Source organism: Notolabrus celidotus, chromosome 3, assembly GCF_009762535.1.
Source record: "Notolabrus celidotus isolate fNotCel1 chromosome 3, fNotCel1.pri, whole genome shotgun sequence".
In the NCBI taxonomy this organism is placed as follows: domain Eukaryota; kingdom Metazoa; phylum Chordata; class Actinopteri; order Labriformes; family Labridae; genus Notolabrus; species Notolabrus celidotus.
In genome coordinates, this window is record NC_048274.1 from 34395812 (window position 1) to 34415929 (window position 20118).

Here is a 20118-nt window from a genome sequence, read left to right on the forward strand (position 1 = left end):
GACAGCATGAAGATTTGACTCAAGAAACTACTAATGCTTGATATTAACCTGAGCATGTGCTGACTGGTTATGACCAGCACCTTTTGAACTCGAATGAATGTGTTTATAGTTTAGGTAGAATAATGTCAAAGTGCCTTCCATTTGACTCTCAAACAAGAAAGAAATTGTTGAAGGGACGAATAGGCCTCTGATTTCACTGGCTAAAAGTTGTGTTCTCTCTGGAGTGTATGGGAAGGTGAAGGTGGGTGTTACTCCTCACCTGTTGCTGGCTCAGCCCGCCTTTATAATTTGGGATGTCTAATTGCTCTTTCAGGAGATTTCAGAGCTGTTCCGCGCTCAGCCACTGTGTAATTTTATCCACGCTGCAGTCTCTCACTTCACAGGTCTGATACCGTTTGCCGCCCCCTTTCCTTTGTATCAATTGGTCGGAGTTCAGCCTATTGTCGCCACAAGCCTCTTTTATATGTGCGCTCAGTCTGAGCTCGGGCTCTCAGTCAGACCCGCTGGAGGGATTTCAGGCAGCAGCAGCAGTGGAGGCGAGGAGCACATCCAGCTCTCTCGGGGGCGGCTGTCTCGGATGTGCTTGAGGCTGGGGCTCTGGAGCTTTGTGGCCCCGACTTTTTAATGGGACCCGCGGGCAGGAGTTCCTCGTTTTTTATCCACATTCGTCGCTCTCCGGCCATGCCACAATGCTGATGATTCCTCTGCTGGTGTTTCTGCTGAGCCTGTCGGATCCCGTTAGTCCCCAGGCCCGCTGCCCCCCGGGCAAGGCGCCTTGCGACCCCCGGCAGCGGAGGGACGCCGGGGGCCGCGGAGGAGTGTACGAGCACCTCGGAGGAGCACCGAGACGCAGGAAACTTTACTGTGCCACCAAATATCATTTACAGATCCACCAGAACGGAAAAATCGACGGATCATTGGAGGAAAATAACCCGTTTAGTGAGTACTCACGCGCTTTTACGCACAGAAATCCCCACTGACGTTAGAGTGAGAAAAAAAAATGTTGTGGAACATTTTTTAAAATACAATTACGGTGAATAGAAACATGGAAGATATTTTATAGGCTACTATAAAATATATCGAATTGAGCAGGAAGCCTAATTACTTCATTTGAATATTAAGTTTGTTTGTTTTAATGATGTCAATAAGTGATTACTCGATCAGTTTCACTGTCTGTTACTCGTGTGTATGTGTGTGTGTGTGTGAGTGTGAGTGTGCGTGCGTGTGTGCGTGCGCGCGCGCGCGCTGACATGCAGGTTAATCTCTACTGGAAGTATTAACATCCCGGTAGGACAAAGGCGCTGTCCTAACGGATGTATTTATCTAATCAAAGAGCATTAGAGGCTCTTCAGCGCTCAATAGGCCATTGACTAATCAAGCACTGATTAAAACAGCCAATAAACACGCTGAATGGGGGCGCGAGGCAGCAAACACAATCGGAAATTCAATTAATTTTCTTAATGAGAGCAAAGTTTGTATATGCATACAGTAACATTTTCCCTAGTTAATTTCTGCGTTTAAAAGTTAATATATTAAATCAGTAGAAGAAAATATATCATGTTAAACGTTTTCTTACTCTTTCTGTTTTTTGTGTAACAGGCATCATGGAGATCACAGCAGTGGATGTGGGTGTTGTGGCCATAAAGGGACTGTTCTCGGGCAGATATCTGGCCATGAATGATAAAGGGCGGCTGTATGCCTCGGTGAGTTCACATTTCTCTTCTTCATCTTATGTATCACACACTCCACCGCTCCATGTATGACACCCACCCACCCAGAGGTGTCAGCTTCAGAGACTGACTGGTCACCTGGTGATATTTTGGTGCAGGTCTGGTGTGAGGTGGTGACAGGAGTGTTAGCCGTTAAAATGGGAATGTAGAAACAGACAGAAGCTCTGAGGATCGAAAACATGCGGCTCACTGTTTCTTCTTCTCCTCCAGGAAGTGTTCAACAGAGAGTGTGAGTTTGTGGAGCGGATCCACGAGTTGGGCTACAACACATATGCATCACGCCACCACTCCACTGAGCAGCCTCTTCCACCAGGGGGTGGCAGCAAGCGGCGAGCCAGCGCCAAGCGTCAGTGGTATGTCTCCATCAACGGCAAAGGGAGGCCAAGGCGAGGCTACAAGACCCGCAGCACGGACAAGGCCTCACTGTTCCTGCCCCGCGTTCTGGGCAACAAGGACCACGAGATGGTGAGGCGGCTGAGAGAGAGTCAGAGCACGCAACACCACACTCATCACCATGGCAACCACAGAGACCGCCGTAGACGCCGACATCGGGCCAGGAAAGGCCGGCGGGGTGGAGACGACTAGACAGTTTCATAGAGGACCTTAAACATTGGCCTCTACCTAGATTGGACCGTAGCCCACTGCAACGTGACGCAAACTGTTTGGATCCTTCTGGATTAGTGGATCATGTTTTACTGTTGATGCTCAGAGAAAACTAAACTTAGAGGATGAAGGACAATGCCACAAACACACACATACACACATGACTACACACAGACATACACACAGAGCTGTATAATCTATCAACTTGATGTCCACAAAATGCTACTGTCTTGTAAACATGTACTCATGTCGGAAACTTCTTTGTAAAAAGTTCTGGGCTACACGAAGCAAAAACTGATTATTGTAAATACAGTATGCACTATGCATGTACAGTGAAGCTTTAGTTTGTCCAAAGCTGACATGACAAACTATATAATATCTTTGATGTTGAAGTGCTGACAGCGAAGAAAGAGAGGACTTTACACAGCGAAGCACTTTTTTGTCTGATTCACATTGAAGGTGTTTCCAGACCATGAAAAAGCTCATTTTAGTACACTGCTAATGATATAAACACTCCAATCAAAGACACAAACAGTCAACATTTATTGTGCAAATTAAAAGTGAAAAAAAACTCTAGCAGTTAAGTTCTATGGTGCTGGGTTGCAAAAGCTTACCAGTATTGCGATTATCCAGATGTTCTGATGTTGCATCAGAAAAGGTCAATCCTATCTCCAATCAAAAAACACAGATTTTAAAAGTTTGCAGCAATAAATGTAGTTATTTCTGCATACTTTCAGCATGTTTATTGTCATTAAAAGGCAGTAACATCTGTTTATTTTGACTTCATGTAGTCAGACAGCTCTCGGCAGACTTTAGTTTGACTTGTTAGATACAGTGATACTGAGACTCAGTGGAGACAGATGGACAGGAGCTCCACAAATGAAACAGATCTCTGATCTCCATCAGAGAAATCCAGAAACTGACCCTAGCTAAGAGGTCATCAAACTGGACACTGCTCTGCCTCAAGTAGCTGGAAGTAAAAGGAAAGTTTTCCAGTCACAGTTCATGGAGGAGGAGGAGGAGGAGGAGGAGGAGGAGGAGGAGGAGGAGGAGGAGGAGGGGAGATTAACCCAACTGAGAGCGAGTCCAGGTGATGACATGAACACAGACAGGAGGGAGTTTCACGTGTTCAACAACACAAATGATCCAAACATGGTGGGTAAAAAATGAACTTTTCTTTCGGTCTGAAAACATCTGAGAAGCAAAGGGACACTGTGATCGTCTACTGTCTGTAAACTCAAAGATGTACTTTGTATATTTTACTAATGATATGAATATTTATTTGGTGCCTGTGTTGTAAGTTATTGAAAAGATTATTTCTGTATTTTACTGATGCTTCTGTTTGTTTTCACTCACCAGCTGGCTCCAACATAAAACACAAAGGTACTGACCCGAAAGCAAACCTGACTTGTCTTTGATTTTTTCAGACGAGGTTTCTATTCTCTGTGAAAGAAAAGGAACAGCTTGTGGTTTAGCAGAGAGATACAGTTAGGTATGTGTGTGTCACATGTCTTTTGATCTCATCATGAACAACGCTGTTGAAACAAAGGAAAACATTTCTAACATGTCAAACCTTTCAAGCTCATTTGTAGGAATCACAAAGGAAACACTAAAAACAAGATATGAACATTTGCCATGAGCTAGCTGCACATAAGCAGAACATTAGCAACATATCTGTGCTTTTTTGTTATTAAAATATATCTTTCATGCATTTTCCATTATGAACATATGTTCCTAATAACTGCTCACACTTTATGTTAAATAAGGAAGCTGTTGTGTATGACTTCAGATATACATTTGATGAAAAAAGACTTGCTGAGAGCTGCTGGAGAAATGTAGTGTGAATAATCCTGTTTTTAATCTGTACGAGCAAAACTTTAAAGCTAGAACATTCAGCGTTTCCTTCAATTGGGAGGTTTAAAAAATATGATGTTTCATTAGAATACATTTGAATTGAGATAACATATAGGCAGAAGTGATTACATTATTGTCATCAAAATCATATGAACACAACATTTTCATAACCTTCAGGTTGTTCTGCTTCTAGGGATGTGAGGCATTTAAAATGTACCATGTAATGAGATAATAAGGAAAATATATATATTTTATTCCTTCATAAAGCTCTTCAAAGCAAACAAATTCTGCACCAAGCTCACTCAAAATAATTTGAGATTAAAAACAATTTATATATTATTATTCAAGAGTCAATGCCAACACTTGTGTCAATCAGTATTATGTATGGACCAAATTACCCTTCAGCATAGTTTGTTCAGGTTTGAGTAACTAAACATTTAAAGACACTCCAAGAAATGAAAAATCCTCTGAAGACTGGAATTTTGAGACTACAACCTTATGAGGTGCATACTGAGCATGCATGTGGAGGTCATAATCCACGTAAGAGTCCTGTCATTTAAACGCAGGAGTTCACTGAAAGAGAAAACTTCTACTTCAGGTCAGGCAGTTGTGGAACATGGTCAGTCACATTTGTGTGTGTTATTATTGACACAATTTTACAACAGTAATCATGGCGGCACTCAAAACAAAAGATCACGATGTGGAACATTTTCTGACAAAAAGTTTCCTGATTGAAAAAGTTTATTTTTCTAATTTTTTCCTGCTGTAGTATCCACTACAGAGGACACATGTCTGGACAACACTTTGAACCATTTAAAGCTCCTGGGAGAAACCTTTAGTTCGTGTTGACTATGGACCCCCCTGTAGAAAAAGCGATACCGCTTACTTTTTTGTACATGTATAAAAAGTGTATTCTGAAAAATCTCATCCTGTTGTCTTTAACATTAAAAGGTATCATTCATTCAATTTAGAAATGGTTGTTTCTTCAGCGTGCTCTAAATCCTTGTCAGGTTCCTCCCCTTATTTAAAATAAGTATATAACTGAGACTGTCATAGTTTTATCAAACAGCAACATTAGTCTTTGTATTTTATAACATACCAAGGCAGACACATTATTCCCACAGCTTAAAAAACCTTGTAAATACCTGCTAGCAGCATGATTTTTCACTTGTTCTAAAGTTGAACATTTTAATTATTTCTTTGTCACTAAAATTTCTGGAGATGAAATGTGTCCATTGTTTCTTTGTCTCTAATAATCTGAATGAACTTTTAGTTGTGACAGCTCTATGAATCATCACATGGTAAATGATCCAGTTATATAACATTTGGAAGCAAACAGGTTCAGTTCAATAGAGAGGGAAACCTATTGGACCCTTTTTTTTTTACAGGTATACAGGTGTGAACGATACACCAGGTTAGCTAGGTTTATAACTAATTGAGGGATGGGGGTGCATTTAGACTTGTACCTCCCCCCCTTCAGCTCATTTGTTAAGTGTCCCACCTGTCGCAGCTACACAGCTGAGTACAAACTACAAAGAGGAGTGTGAATGTAAAATTCATCAGAGCAGCGTTTGGACTCCTCTGGACGTTCAGGTGTTCCTCGCCTTGCTCACATCTATAGGTCTCTGCATTGAAAGGTGTGTCATTCTATACCTGCGGGCTGGGGAGGTTTCCTGGCCCCGGACAAAAGCTCCTCCCAAGGGGGGCCTGGGAAGCGATGCCGCCTGAGACTTTTGGGCTCTTTTTTGAAACACCGACCAAAGCGCAGAGTGGATAAACAAGGCCAGCCCTGCTGAAAGCAGAAACTGTGTCACACTCAGTGTAACACCTCCAACTCTTAGATTACTCAACAGGAATGCAGAACTTCACACAGCTTCTCTGGTGCTCTTATTTAGAAAAGTTTGAGTCCTGAATGTCCTCGTAAAGATATTTTTATCACACCTTCCTATTGTTGATTGTCCTGTCCTGTCCTGAAAACTACAATTATCTCAACATTCATCCTCTTGATTCTCTGGACTGATGGGAGCAGCGATAAGGACTCCTCAGAGAGCATCATGGCATGAGTTACATAACAGCTCAATCATTCCTAGAGGGAAACTTCAGTGAGCCAAGACTTAATGTGCACACTTTTCCTGAAGCCTGAAGAGTCTAAAAGAGTTCAAATAGAGACTTTTAAAATGAACAGTTTATAATGAGGTTAGAAGGTTTATATCGATCACTGAATACAAATTATCCAGTTTCTATACCTACTAGTAACTAACAAGGTTGACAGAGTCAGCAGTTTGTCCCTTATCAATGAACGATTTAAATTGATCACTAATGTGTAAAAACAAGAAAAGAAGGAGCTGGAAGATTCACTTTTCTTTAAAGCTTCAAATTCAGTTATTTCAAAAGTTTTGTAAACACTTGAAGCTGACTAGTTCCTCCACTACTACCCTTAAATATAATCCATTAAAACTTTTATACAAACGGTGAAAAGATGATCATCTTCGTCACCATCATTATGATCATTATCATCATCATATTGAATCACAATGTCACCATCATAATCACATCATCATTTTCACCAGTACCAGTGTCATGATCTTCACAATCATCATTATCAGCATCATCAGCATCATCATCACCATCATCATCGTCATCACAATCACCATCATCATCATCATCATCATCACCATCATAAGGGTCTTTATCATCATTAAATTGTCATCAAAGCCGCCATCATCATTTTCACCATAATCATGATATCATCCTCATCATCATTTTAATCCTAGTCATTGGAATTATCATTATTTATCTTTATAATTATCTGAATAAACATCATCACCATCACAATTATCATCATTATCATCATTAATATATTCATCTTCATCACCATTACCAGTATTTATATCAGGTTTATCATCATCACCTACATCACCATTATACATGTTTTAACATTAGACGACAGAGCGCTCATCATCAACTCATCACCAGGTGAAGTAATCAAGCATGGTGACATCAAATGTGTTCAGAGTGAGGGCATGCCGGTTTACAAGGAGCCTTATGAAAAGGGACAGCTGATCATCAAGTTCCAGGTGGAATTCCCAGAGAAATATTGGCTCCCAGAACATCTCATGTTCCATCTGGAAAGATTGCTCCCTCCCAGGGATGATGTGATGATCACTGATGACATGGAGGAGCTAGAACTCATTGAGGTGGATGAGCAGTCACAACAGAAAAGCTACAGCAAGGAAGCTTATGAGGAGGATGAAGAAAGTCCCAGAGGTGGAGTGCAATGTCAGACTAATTTTGTAGAGTATAGCCATCATCATCATTGTAATCATTACATCATCATAATCATCATCAACACCATAATTATTATCATCGTTTTCATAATGTCATCACCATTGTTTTATCAACATGATTATCTTGGTCAACTGTATAGTTATCATCATTATTGTCATTATCATTATCATAACCATTATCATCATTATCACTATTACCAGTGCAAGATGAGTATCCTCGTCAGCATCTATTGTCATCATCAGCATTATCATGAGATCATCATCATCACCATCATCAGCATTATCCAATATCCAATGTCACCATCATAGTCACATCATCATTTTCACCATAACCACCATTATCCTAATAATCATCATCATCATCATCATCATCATCACCATCACCATCGTCACCATCACCATCATGTTGAATCTTTGCTTAGTACAAGAAATCTGCCTAAATCATCTCAAACACAGAGTGATTATTTCATATCTTAACTCCCTGTAGCCCATGCTGCTTGTATGTTCAAACTTTGAGAACTGTTTGTTTGTTTGTGTGTTTTTTTTTTAGTTCTTTTTCAACACAGTTATTCTTTATAAGACAAAACTGATGACAGTTTGAGTATTTGCTGTTTTACAGTCACAATTAAACAAAAAGAAGCTTCAGAAATGTTTTTCTTCACACACTCTTCATACTACACAGCTGGAGTTCTTGTAAAACTTTGATGTATGAAATGATAACAGCAGACTTGTTTCAAACATGGCCTCTGAGCTGAAGGTGGTACCCGCAGCACAGCAGAGTTCTCTTGGAGGTGCTGCCCCCTAAAGGCAGAAAGCCGTGTGTCTCCACACGCTGGAGGATCTGATGTGAAGACTGTGCAGAGCTGCTCCGAGCTCTCTGCAGGTCAGAGGAGACAGGAACAAACAAACCTGTCAGAGATTACTGACACAACAGCAGGCAAAAAAAAGACTTCTACTTTCCTCTGAAAGACTGATTTTAGTTTTATTAATAACAGAAAGAAAAGAATAGATTTTCTACAACTTAAACATCAGACGGAGAGCAGGGTAAGGGTTGGTATCTGGTGTCCCTGCTTCATTCATGGCAGGAAACTTATATTCAAGAAAAACACAGACTTCTGTGATGAATTCTTGATTTATATGTTTGGGAAAAATGTTGATCACACAAATAAATATTCCACCTACATGTTAAATAACTTATTTTTTAATTAGTCAGGTATGATTAACTAAATTAAGGAGAATTCAATGTCCTGCCTCATTTGATCAATTTATAAATGATTAATTTTTCTCTCAAAGTTGTTTTTGATACATTTGATGTTGTATAATAATCTATCCATATATCATCAAATTATTATTTTATTCTGATCAGGGTTTTGATGACCTGGAAAGAGAGGAAAATGATGATAAGTTGTCAAAGACCCGCAAAGTCATTTTTAACTTCTGCTCTTTAAGCTGCACATTTTTCCTAACAATGATTACATAATGTGGATGAATTCATCCTGGTACAGCCGGTGTGAGTGCAGTATGGCAGCAGCTCAGTGACAGCTGTATGTCTGGCCTGCATCCAGCTGATCTGTGCCAACACTATCAGAGGAAACATGGCTGTTCCTCTGTTTGGATACACAGAACATGACACTGACACGCAACACCATCAGCAGCAGGTAGGACAACCAGCATCCAGGCTGAGAGCTGAACAGATTCATGATAGAGGAGCTGGTCTGCAGTAGCGTTTGATTACTGTGTTTGATTACAGCCACTCATTCACACGACTTCACAACTTCATGAGTTCCATTTGAAAGCAGCATTTAATGAAAAGCTAAAGCCATTTGTGAGAGGAACATTCAGCTGACATTTACCAGTTAAGAGGGTCACAATTTACACTGGAACACTGGCAATGTCTGTGGCTGGGAGCTGTTAAATGTTTTCTGTATCCAAACTCAGTTCACCCAGGTTTGATTGCAAATAAATAAATTAACTGCAGAAACTCTGAGCCCAGTTTTCACCATGAGTAGTTACCAAAAAAGTTAGTTTAAGCGCTGCTTATGACCATATCACAGCAGTAATATATTCACGTCTCAATATGGGGAGGTCAGTGATAAGTAAAAGTTTTTACTACGGTTGACAGAAGCAGATTTCATGTTCACATTAAAACTATAATGCCAAATAAATTACTCTGCTAGCTAGCAATCCACAAACAGAGTCATTACCTGATATTTTTCAGTGCAGTTTGCTGTCTGGACTGAGTGTTCTGGCTCCTTTATCATGACCCAGGTCTCAGACTTAGCAGCGTTCTATGACCCAGGTCTCAGACTTTGCAGTCTTTAATTTTAAGACACAAGTTTTTTATGTCTTGATATTTGACGGTCTGTACATGTCCATAGATAATGTCATCATAACCATGGAGTTTTTCCACTAAAAATGTCTGTCAACTGAATATCTGTCTACTTGCTGGTGTCTTCTATCCACGCACTGATTTCACAAGGAGCTTGAAGTCATTTAACGTTCGTCAAAGTGAGCTTGTTACAGTAACAATTGTGGTTTTAAGGTGTTACCCCTTTGCATAGCTTGACAGACTATCGTACTCCACTGTACTTCTGTTGCCAAAAAGCATGCGCACCCCTAACTGATGTATGCACATCCCTGTTTGTGAGGCCCGGCTCTCACAGACACTCCATTCCGATTCCACTCCTGTGTTTTGTCATTAAGGTCATTATAATTTCCTGCCTCGTCTTCCTCACTATGTACTGTCAATAATAAAATGTTTTGAGCGCTCCCTACAATGCTGATGCCATGTCTCTATTGACCATGTTTTTCTTTAGCATGCGTTATCTGTGGCTGTGTTTCTGGATTTGCACTGTTTGTATATTTGCAGCATGTTTTTGTTGCTGCATTTGCTCTGGACTTCTTCATGTGTTTATGAATTTGAATAGTTTCTGAAACTGCAGCGTGTTTCTCCAAATAAGAATCATTTGTCCCATTGTAGAAGGATTAATTGGTCTGTCACAATGTGTTTCTCTGCTGAAGCAACCCAATGAAGGAATTTCAAAACTGTACCTTTTAGAGACCCCCAAATATGTCTTAACAAGACCAAGGTTGATAAATAACAAAACTCAGAATAGCTCTTTGTGCATGCTGGAGGAGTTCTTTCTGCTTATATCGTTGGTTTCAGGTGAAGAATTGATAGGTAAAAGACAAAAGGAGAGGGAGGGTGCTGTTGTTTGTTACAATCAACGAACATACTTGTTTATATGACTTAGATTAAAAATATGTTATCATTCAGTCTCGCTGCAGTGTTAGAGTATGCTGTGAAATAATGAATAAAGAGCAGTAGATGATTGCTGGTGTTGAATGTTGAGACGTTCTCAGCTCTGAATTGCAGCTGTCGTCCAGTGAAATCTAAAACCTCTTTCCCTCAGCATAATTCATCGCATACATGAAACCCAAAACCACAATGACTTCAGCCGAGCATAAACAAAAAATAAAGCCGGACATAACTGACAGGAGGAAACATGTCAGCAGAATCTGATTTTCAAAGTGATAATAAGAGCAGAGGGAGGAGCGGGGTTAAACCAGAGACCCTGTACTGACCCAGTTCATCTGGTTTCCATGAGTCCAGTAGGCAGAGGGGTCAGTAGTCCTCTGGATGTATCAGTCATGGTGGTTTGAGGGCTCTTCAGCTCTGATGGACTCCTGATTGATATTCATTAGATATGTTAAAGGAAACAATTTGCAGCATGTCTCCCCAAACTCTTCTGTCTCTCCTCAGCTGACCCATCGGATAAAACCTTAAAACACCCCAAGGTGATCAAAGAAAAGATGTACCTGAAGGTTTGATGGAGACAGGTGAGAGGAAGGTGCCACGTTCTCTTCATCGTCAATCATTGTTAAGGAGTTACCCCCATTGACTTTTCACTTGAAAGGCTTGTGTTAGTTGAGATTTTTATACTGAACTACATTTATCTTCTTGTTTAGATGAAGGTTTACATCATTTACCCTCTAAACAACAAGTATGCTTTAACTGGACCTCTGAAAAATGTAAGCTTTGAAAACTATTTCAGTTAGATTATGTTTGAGTCTTGAGTCCACCTGAGTCAAGGCCCTTATAGAGCTGATCTCTGATTGGTCCATTCAGTGGGCAACAAGTATAAGTAAGTAAGTAAGTAAACTTTATTTAGTACAGCACCTTAGTCACAAAGTGCTTCACAGAGCTTCAATATCGGCAAGACAAATACAATGTGCAATAAATAAGACAATAATGCAGGCAGACAAAATAACAACAAATTACCTAAGATAGTCAAAAGCCATGACAAACAAGTGTGTCTTAAGGTGCTTTTTCAAATTCTCAGTGGAGACAGCACAGCACACTTGGGGCGGAAGATTGTTCCAAAGAGATGGAGCCACATGCTCAAAGGCACTGTCACCTTTAGTTTTTAGCCTCACATGAGGCACAGCAAGCAGACCTAATCTGAGGATCTGATGGGTCTACTGGGGATGTTGGGGTGGAGCAGGTTCGGAGATATATGAGGGTGCTTGATGATGGATTGTTTTATATGTTAATATGAGGATCTTAAGCTGTATTCTGAATTTGTGAGGAACAGGTGTGGGGAATCAGCAGTGAGGATTGCTGTGTGTCTTCCTTCAAAAAGAAGGCCTGCATGTTTGTTCAGAAGGCTGTGATGAGAGCTCGTTATGTTATGACTGATGACCTCTTTGTTGTCTGCAGAGATTTTATGTTTTTGTGGCGGGCCTGAATAAACTCTTTTTTTATCAGAGGAATCAAAGTCCCTCTTGTTTGTCCATCCTGTCCTCTCACTCTGCCTGTCATCCATCCATACAACAGTATTTGTATCATACAGCTGCCATCAGTGATCCTGAAGGGCGATGACTGTTACATGAATCACTTGTCTTGAAAGTTTGATTGACAGCAGGTCACCTGAGGGTCCAGACTGGGTCATGATTGTGGTCATCAGCTGAAGGGGCCTTCCACACCATTCCTTTTTCTCTTGGATCTGTTAGCGTTCATTCATGGAGCCATTTTCAGTGCACAAAGAAACAATGTAGGCGTACATTGAGGATCAGCCGAATGTGAACGTGAGAAAACGTGTCATGCGTGGTCGATGAGAAGCAGGATGGAGCCACCCCAGAGATCAAAGAGAGGGGCGACCTTCAGGACCCCGACCCACAGGAATAAAGAGACAGTCAGTGCGGGGGCTAAATGTTAGCTCTGGATGAGGACTCAGAAGGACAGAAATGATGAAACAAAGGGAGGGAGAGCTGTTTGGTTTATTTCAATGCAAAGGCAGAGAAACGCACCAGTGCATCCAAAAGACTGTCAGGGATCACACATCAAAGGTATCCAACACTAAATCATGAAACCTCGAGCTGTTGTTTCACAGACTTCTGTCTTTAAAACAGAAAGATGTCATTTATTTGACAGATAAACAGCTACTTACTTTGATGTTGGAGTACAAAAGTCCAGAGCTGGTGTTTGCTAATTAAAATACCATCAACACAATCCTTGAAAATAAAACAGTTGGCAAATATTTCTTATGCTGAAAAGATAAATCAGATAAGATGAATTAAAAGAAATATCACAAATATCATCAGAAAACCTATTTCCTTTTGGGTGTTAAATATATGTGTCATCTTCCACATGGTGACTTAAAGAATAAACAAAAAACACATGCAGGTCATGAAAGACAAAAAAGTTAGGGAGACTGGGCAACTGGGTCTAGAGGGTGCTGTGTTATCACGTTATATCAAATATTGATTTAATGTCATGCTTGCTATTATCTTGGATTTTGTTCCAAAAAAAGATAGAACATTGACATTTTTGTCATTTGTCAGATTGACTTTATTTTTATTGCAATACAATACAAACACTTCTTGAATCAAAACAGTCGGAGTTTAAAGAATATGTAGATCTTGATAAACTTCATAGTTTAAGATGTGTGACAGCTAGGTGTAGCAAAGCTGGGGTTGGCTGTCTCACAATTCCTTTAAATGTACCATTGATAATAACAGGTGGAAACTTTACATTGATTTAACCATAAAACAATAATCACTGTTAATACTCACAGTGAGCACTGTCTGGGGTTTCAACTTTGATATTTGTGGGAAAACAAGAAGAAATAAGGTTTGAATGTATAAAACTCAGTGCCCTTGTTCAGCCACCCCAGGTAAGAATGCTTGACACCCCCTGACTACAAACTGGATTTCAATCAGTCTCTAACCACCTTAAATGCAGTTGCATCATCAATGTATTACAACATATTTTATTGTATTTTTTTTTTAATATAAATTGTCTGTTTTAGGGGTGAAAGGAGGGCAGACAAGATTATTGTGAGAATACTTTTCAAAGTAAATTATGGCTGTGATGTTCAAGAACATGTTCAGGATGGTAAAGAGTGCAGTTTTTAACATTCAGCACAGTAAAAGGAAAATTAAGACTGCATATGCACAGGCATTTAAGATGTATAGCTCAAGTACACTTTCATTTGTGGGAAGTGGGGAAAAAAAGTACAAATAAATAATAATAATAAAAAGATTTTTGTTCCAATGTTTCCAATGTGGGTTGAGTGAGCTCCATTATGATTTATTTATGAATCATGTATCTTATCCATCTTGACTGACACATACATTTATTCATACAATTTCTCAGCACTGCACATAACCTAATGATGATATTAGAACAAACGTAAAACTTACTCGTCAATCTTGGTAATTTGAGAATGATTCTAAATGCATCATTAAATGCTACCTGAAGCTTTTTAATTTTAGCTTTCCAGTAGATTATGACTTAGTTAACTCATAACTAGTTGTATTGCAGCACTGAACAAGTGTATTGGCTAACAGTGATAAATGAGCCTGAAATGTTATTTCTGTGATTCCCTGTAGTCAATCATTTTCGGCCATAGAATATTTCAGATGTGACTTGAATGTGATGTGAATGTGTGTTAATGTCTGAATGTTCCTGGTGAAATCTTGTCCAAGCAAACAACTCTAGCAGTTTTCAATAGTTTTTGTTTTTGTTTACAATGTTTTAGAAGGAAAATGTTCACTGAGCTCATGTAGCATTTTAAAATGTGGAATAATTAAGACTCATGATAATGATTGACATTTAGACAAACACGAAGAGCATGGACATTTTATAAAGATGGTTTCATTGTTCATTTAAACTTTCTTTGGTGTTTCAAGTTGAAAAAAAGTTACACGTTTTAGTAGCAAAATAAATTATCATAACTTGAACCCCACTGTTAACTAGGGTTTTCACCAGCCCTGATTGGTGTAACAAAAACATGGCGTTCAATAAGCTGTCACACTAAAATATAGGTCTGATTTGCATTAGTCGACGATGAGCAGTGAATGTCTGAATCAGAGTGTGACGGCCAACCCAGTCTCTCCTACATGTATAACGTCCACATAATTAATGTATCTATGTATCTTAAGGTATGTCCCTTTGAGATGATCACATGCTATTCCGTCTTCACGTGTTTGATGGAATAAAACAGGCATCACAGAGTGGATCAGGGTATCAGGATTCAACTTTAGTTTTCAGACTTTTCAAGAAATAGGTGAACTCTTCCTTTACACGAAAATCTAAAAATAATTTCACACACACTGCTCAGTTGAGGGGTGTATGAACTGTGTAGTGCTGGTCCACAATGACAGCCTACTTATCAGCCTGCAGACTCTCTATTTAGTCTGTCCATTGTGTTGTATAAGGACATGATTTCCCCCGGAGCGCTCTTAAGTTAGGGCTTTTTTTTCATCGCGTCGATTGGACCCGTGTTTTTTCCTGTTATTGTTCATTTATAGAACTGTCTCCTGTCTCGACACCACAGTCCGTTTCCTATTTTACATCCTCCCATACATAAATTATGATATTCTGCTGCTGATAGTGGAGCCGCACACAAAGAAGTTCTTTATTAGAATAACTCTTTTATTCGTGTATTTTCTGTATGATAAGAGCGCTATTATTTGGTTTGAATAAAGCCCCCATCAGCGCTGCTGAATGTGAAAGTGTGTGCGTGTGTGTGATGTAATGCGTCTGCAGGTATAAATATAGCGGCATGGCTGCAGCGCGTGCATGCAGATCCATGTCTCTCCTGCGCTCAGCAGTGCGCCGGTCGGTCTGGGAATGAGCCGCTGCGTCTTCTTCGTCTTACTCTCTCTTCAGTGGAAAGACAAACGCCGGGAGGCTGCTCTCAGAGCCAGACCCGGGATGGGCTCTCTGGCGGCCCTGAGGACGGTCCTGGTGTTGGGGTTAGTGGTCGGGCTGGCGGGATGCGCCCCGGGTCTAAACGGGACGGCGGAGCGCTGGGAGGCCCTGTACTCGCGCTCCCTGGCGCGGATCCCTGGGGAGAAGCGCGAGGAGACCAACCGGGACAGCGACTACCTGCTGGGCATCAAACGTCTGCGGAGACTCTATTGTAATGTGGGCATCGGCTTCCATATCCAGGTGTTACCGGATGGGAGAATAACGGGAGTTCACAACGAAAACCGTCACAGTGAGTTGTTTCACTTATTAATATATAAGGAACAAAGCTGGTCATTTGTTTCAAAACTTCTAAAGGTAGAACATCTCTCAGCTTTTTACAGAATATTATAGCTACGGTCACCAAAAAGTTGAGAAAAAGATGATTGTCCGACTTTAAAGTAAAAAACAATCCTTCAAATCATCTCTCGAACCTCAAACAGCTACAGAGAGCGTGTTTTTAGCCCCTGACGCCTGAGCAACACCTGTCCTTCACCCTCTGCGAGACATGGATTGATACCTATCCCTGTCATAATACCAACATCTGGAGCTCTTTCTGCCGGAGTGCCGCTGAGCAGATCAGGGCTGGTGCGTAACCAGAGCCCGCTGTGACTCAGACAGCTCCTAAAGTTAGGACAGAGTCGTCCTGAAAGACACATTAACCCCGGATAGAAGGACAAAGTCACAGAGAAGAGTTACAGACATTTATCCACCACATGTAGAGATCTGACAGAACTCCTGTTTCTTTGTGAAAGAAACCTAAAGTGTGTTTCATTTGAGTCTGTGCTTCTTTGGACTATGTTCAAGAACACTTTACAGTAAATATCAGTGAGGGATTGAAAAAGTCTTGTAAAAACGTTTATAAAATTACAGCAGAAAAAACTCTTAACTGTAATTAGCCCTCAGCCCACTTGGGACATTTTACACACTTAAGACTGAACTTATTTTACCCTTATTAGACTTGGACTCCAAGCATGTTTACTTCTCTGGGGTTTTTTTTGTATCTCCAGAGGATCTTGTTTTCTTAGTAAGCCCCAGTTTGGACTGAGTCTGGGTTCAACTGGAAACATTACTGGTACAAACAGTTTGATGACAGTGAGATCAGTCCTGCTTAGTGCCACACCTTGATGAACCCAAGGAAGCGCAGGGTACCTGAGCAGAGTGTGTATGCAGGTTTACAATTCCTCCATCTCAACAGTCTCAACATCACTTTTTGAGTGTGTGTGTGTGTGTGTGTGTGTGTGTGTGTGTGTGTGTGTGTGTGTGTGTGTGTGTGTGTGTGTGTGTGTGCCTCTGTGTGTAGTTTTTCTCTGATCTTTCCTAAGTGTGTGTGTTGTTGATTTTCCTCCATCATCCTCAGTTTGTATGTAAGTGTGTTTCGTCTCTCTGCAGGTCTGCTGCAGATCTCTCCAGTGGAGAGGGGTGTGGTGACTCTGCTGGGCATCCGCAGCGGATTCTTTGTGGCTATGAATCGGAGGGGGAAGCTGTATGGATCTGTGAGTGTACATTCTGCACACAAATGCCAAACACACACTCAAGTTTGATAAAGAGCATCATAGAGTTTCAGTCTTCACAAAATAAAAAAGAATCCCAAATATTTCCCACATATGTCTAATAGGTTATGCTTTTAATGCCAGGAAGTCACGCTATGAATGAACAAAAGCTAAGAATAAAGATATATATGCATTTTGAACAACAGCAAGAAGAGGATTTCCATTTTAAAATAAGATGAAGGTAAATATATGTTTAGCCCTCAAGCTTTAGTCTTATCTTTCCAGCTCTTTAGACTTGTTGTAACAATAAGTGCCATTAAACCCAGACTTGAGCACCACCTAATGATGTGTAATCAAACTGAAAGAAACAACAACACTGTAAATAAGAAGTAGACAGTCTGATGTCACATTGTTAGTGTAGAAGCCTCTGGTTAGCATTGTGGCAGTTAGTCTTGTCCTTTTAAAGACAGGAGTGTCCTTATTGCTGTGAGCTATTTCTAATGCAGGCTCAGTCTAACATCATGCCTTTAACTCGTAATATGAAAAGGGTTACTGTCTGTGCAGCGTTATTCTTATGCATACTGCCTACATCTTGTGAGTCAGATTGATGCTCAGGTTGTTGTGACAGGCCTACAGATGTTTGACTGTTCAGTGGCCGTGACTCATGGAGAACAGCTTCAGTGCTTGTTTAAGCTGTCCTGGGCTACTGTAGAAACGTGACCGTGTGTAACATGGCCCACACTGTGGATGCTCCCTCTGTAGATATTAAAAGTTGATTCCAATAGTTTTGGGAGTTTTATAACCAAAGAGAAAGTGATTTTTCTTCTCAGTGCTTTCAATCAAATTCATTGGAACACGTCAATACACAAAAATCTACACCATGCATCAGGCGAATGCTCACAAGACGTGATTAAATCACAGAAACATCTGTTTATTGTCATTAAATGATGGTAACATGTGTTTACTGTCATTAAATCATAGAAACATCTGTTTATTGTCATGAAATCACAAAAAGATGTTAATAGTCATTAAATCACAGTAACATCTATTTATTGTCGTTAAATCACAGTAACATCTATTTATTGTCATTAAATCACAGTAACATTATGTTTATTGTCATTAAATCACAGTAACATTATGTTAACTGTAATTAAATCACAGTAACATCTGTTTATTGTCATTAAATCACAGTAACATTATGTTTATTGTCATTAAATCACAGTAACATCTGTTTATTGTCATTAAATCATAGATACATCTGTTTATTGTCATTAAATCACAGTGACATCTATTTGACATTAAATCACAGCAACATTATGTTAACTGTAATTAAATCACAGTAACATCTGTTTATTGTCATTAAATCATAGATACATCTGTTTATTGTCATTAAATCACAGTAACATCTGTTTATTGTCATTAAATCACAGTAACATTATGTTTATTGTCATTAAATCACAGTAACATCTATTTGTCATTAAATCACAATAACATTTGTTTATTTTGGCTCCATAGCACTGTAGTCAGACAGACTTCAACCACAGTGAAACAAAGTTTCAGAGGCAATTGATGGACAGAAGCTTCACAGCTGAAACAGAACTCAGGCAGTTGGTGTTCCTCAGAGAAATCCTGGTACTGATCCTAACAGGTCATCAAACTGGAAACTGCTCAGCCCCTAGTAGCTGGAAGCAGCAGAAGAGTTCATTGAGGAGGAGGGGACATTAACCCAGCTGAGAGAGACCAGGAGACACAGACATGAAGTTTAGTTGTCTCATGTACATTCATTTAAGCAGGATGTGTTTTACCAGTGTAAATAAACACAAGTGATCCTTTAGTCCCATCTCATTTTACTTGCAAGACCTGCATGTAAAATGAGATGGGAAGGGCTCTGCTGTAAGTCTGAACAGAGATTTAATCCTACTTGAGTTATTCACAGACCTGTCTGTGTAGTTTTAATCTTGTCGGCCGGTTTTAAACAGGTTGTTGAGGAAAAGCATACATAGTGATGAATTTACAAATCACCAATGCAGCCTACAACAAATCATGAATCCTGAACATGAGTTAATAGAAGAACAACACGGACTGATCCTTTAAAGAGTACAAACACATGCTGATTGTGTAAATCAGAGATTCTCCACTAACTGAAGAAAACAGCACATTGAGAGCCTGGTGTCCTGAGTCCTGCCTTACTCACACCATTCAAAATCTCAGTCTCAGTTTTGTGACAGAAGCAGCTGCTACAATGGTCCTGCAGTCAGAAATAAAGCAATTGTGTGATAGTAATCATGGCGAACAATATAGAAAATTCCCCACTGCTTTGTTTTGTCTTTGCTGTTGAACAATCAGCATTTTGTAATAATTTGTATATCTTTTATATCTGCTCTCTTTCAGCTGCACTTTAACAACGAGTGTAAGTTCAGAGAGAACCTCCTCGCCAACAACTACAATGCCTACGAGTCAGCCGCCTACCCGAAGATGTACATCGGCCTGAGTAAGAACGGCAAAACTAAAAGAGGAAACCGAGTGTCTCCAGCCATGACAGTGACACATTTCTTACCAAGAATCTAAAGCATCACAAAATAGACTTCACCTCAAATCATGATGCACTTTCACCCCAAGCTTTATGCATGTGTATCATATCAAATCTTATACTTTGAATTTATATTTCTTATTTATGTTTAACAACATTTTTGTATTTTTTCTAGGAAGGGCTGTTTCCCTGAGCATTATGGGGGGTTAAAGATGATTATTTATGTCTTTATTTTCTAATTTAAAAGAAACTTTGCTGCTATCTGCTGAATTTTTTAGATGTATTGCACTGAAAGGAAAATATGCAGTGCACAAGCCACATTTTGTCTTCATTATGATTTTTTTTTAAATATTTAAAACCATTTTGA

At 39.9% G+C, this 20118-nt stretch overlaps 2 protein-coding genes across 2 annotated transcripts; both read left to right on the plus strand.

Moving 5' to 3' along the window:
• Positions 1-588: 588 nt before the first annotated feature.
• fgf3 (fibroblast growth factor 3) lies at positions 589-3335 on the plus strand. The gene is made up of 3 exons (XM_034680234.1): positions 589-939; positions 1600-1703; positions 1941-3335. Exons 1-3 carry the CDS (start codon positions 690-692, stop codon positions 2313-2315), a joined length of 729 nt encoding a protein of 242 aa, XP_034536125.1. The 5' UTR covers positions 589-689; the 3' UTR covers positions 2316-3335.
• A 12225-nt stretch (positions 3336-15560) lies between these two features.
• fgf4 (fibroblast growth factor 4) lies at positions 15561-19789 on the plus strand. The gene is made up of 3 exons (XM_034680362.1): positions 15561-15981; positions 17121-17224; positions 19613-19789. The coding sequence occupies exons 1-3, from the start codon at positions 15561-15563 to the stop codon at positions 19787-19789; spliced, it is 702 nt and encodes a 233-aa protein (XP_034536253.1).
• Positions 19790-20118: the final 329 nt, after the last annotated feature.

Coding starts and splice junctions, on each gene's coding strand:
- fgf3 (XM_034680234.1), top strand. CDS start 690: ATGCTGATGATTCCTCTGCTGGTGTTTCTGCTGAGCCTGTCGGATCCC. Junction 940..1,599: donor GGAGGAAAATAACCCGTTTA/GTGAGTACTCAC, acceptor TTTGTGTAACAG/GCATCATGGAGATCACAGCA. Junction 1,704..1,940: donor AAGGGCGGCTGTATGCCTCG/GTGAGTTCACAT, acceptor CTTCTCCTCCAG/GAAGTGTTCAACAGAGAGTG.
- fgf4 (XM_034680362.1), top strand. CDS start 15,561: ATGCAGATCCATGTCTCTCCTGCGCTCAGCAGTGCGCCGGTCGGTCTG. Junction 15,982..17,120: donor TCACAACGAAAACCGTCACA/GTGAGTTGTTTC, acceptor GTCTCTCTGCAG/GTCTGCTGCAGATCTCTCCA. Junction 17,225..19,612: donor GGGGGAAGCTGTATGGATCT/GTGAGTGTACAT, acceptor GCTCTCTTTCAG/CTGCACTTTAACAACGAGTG.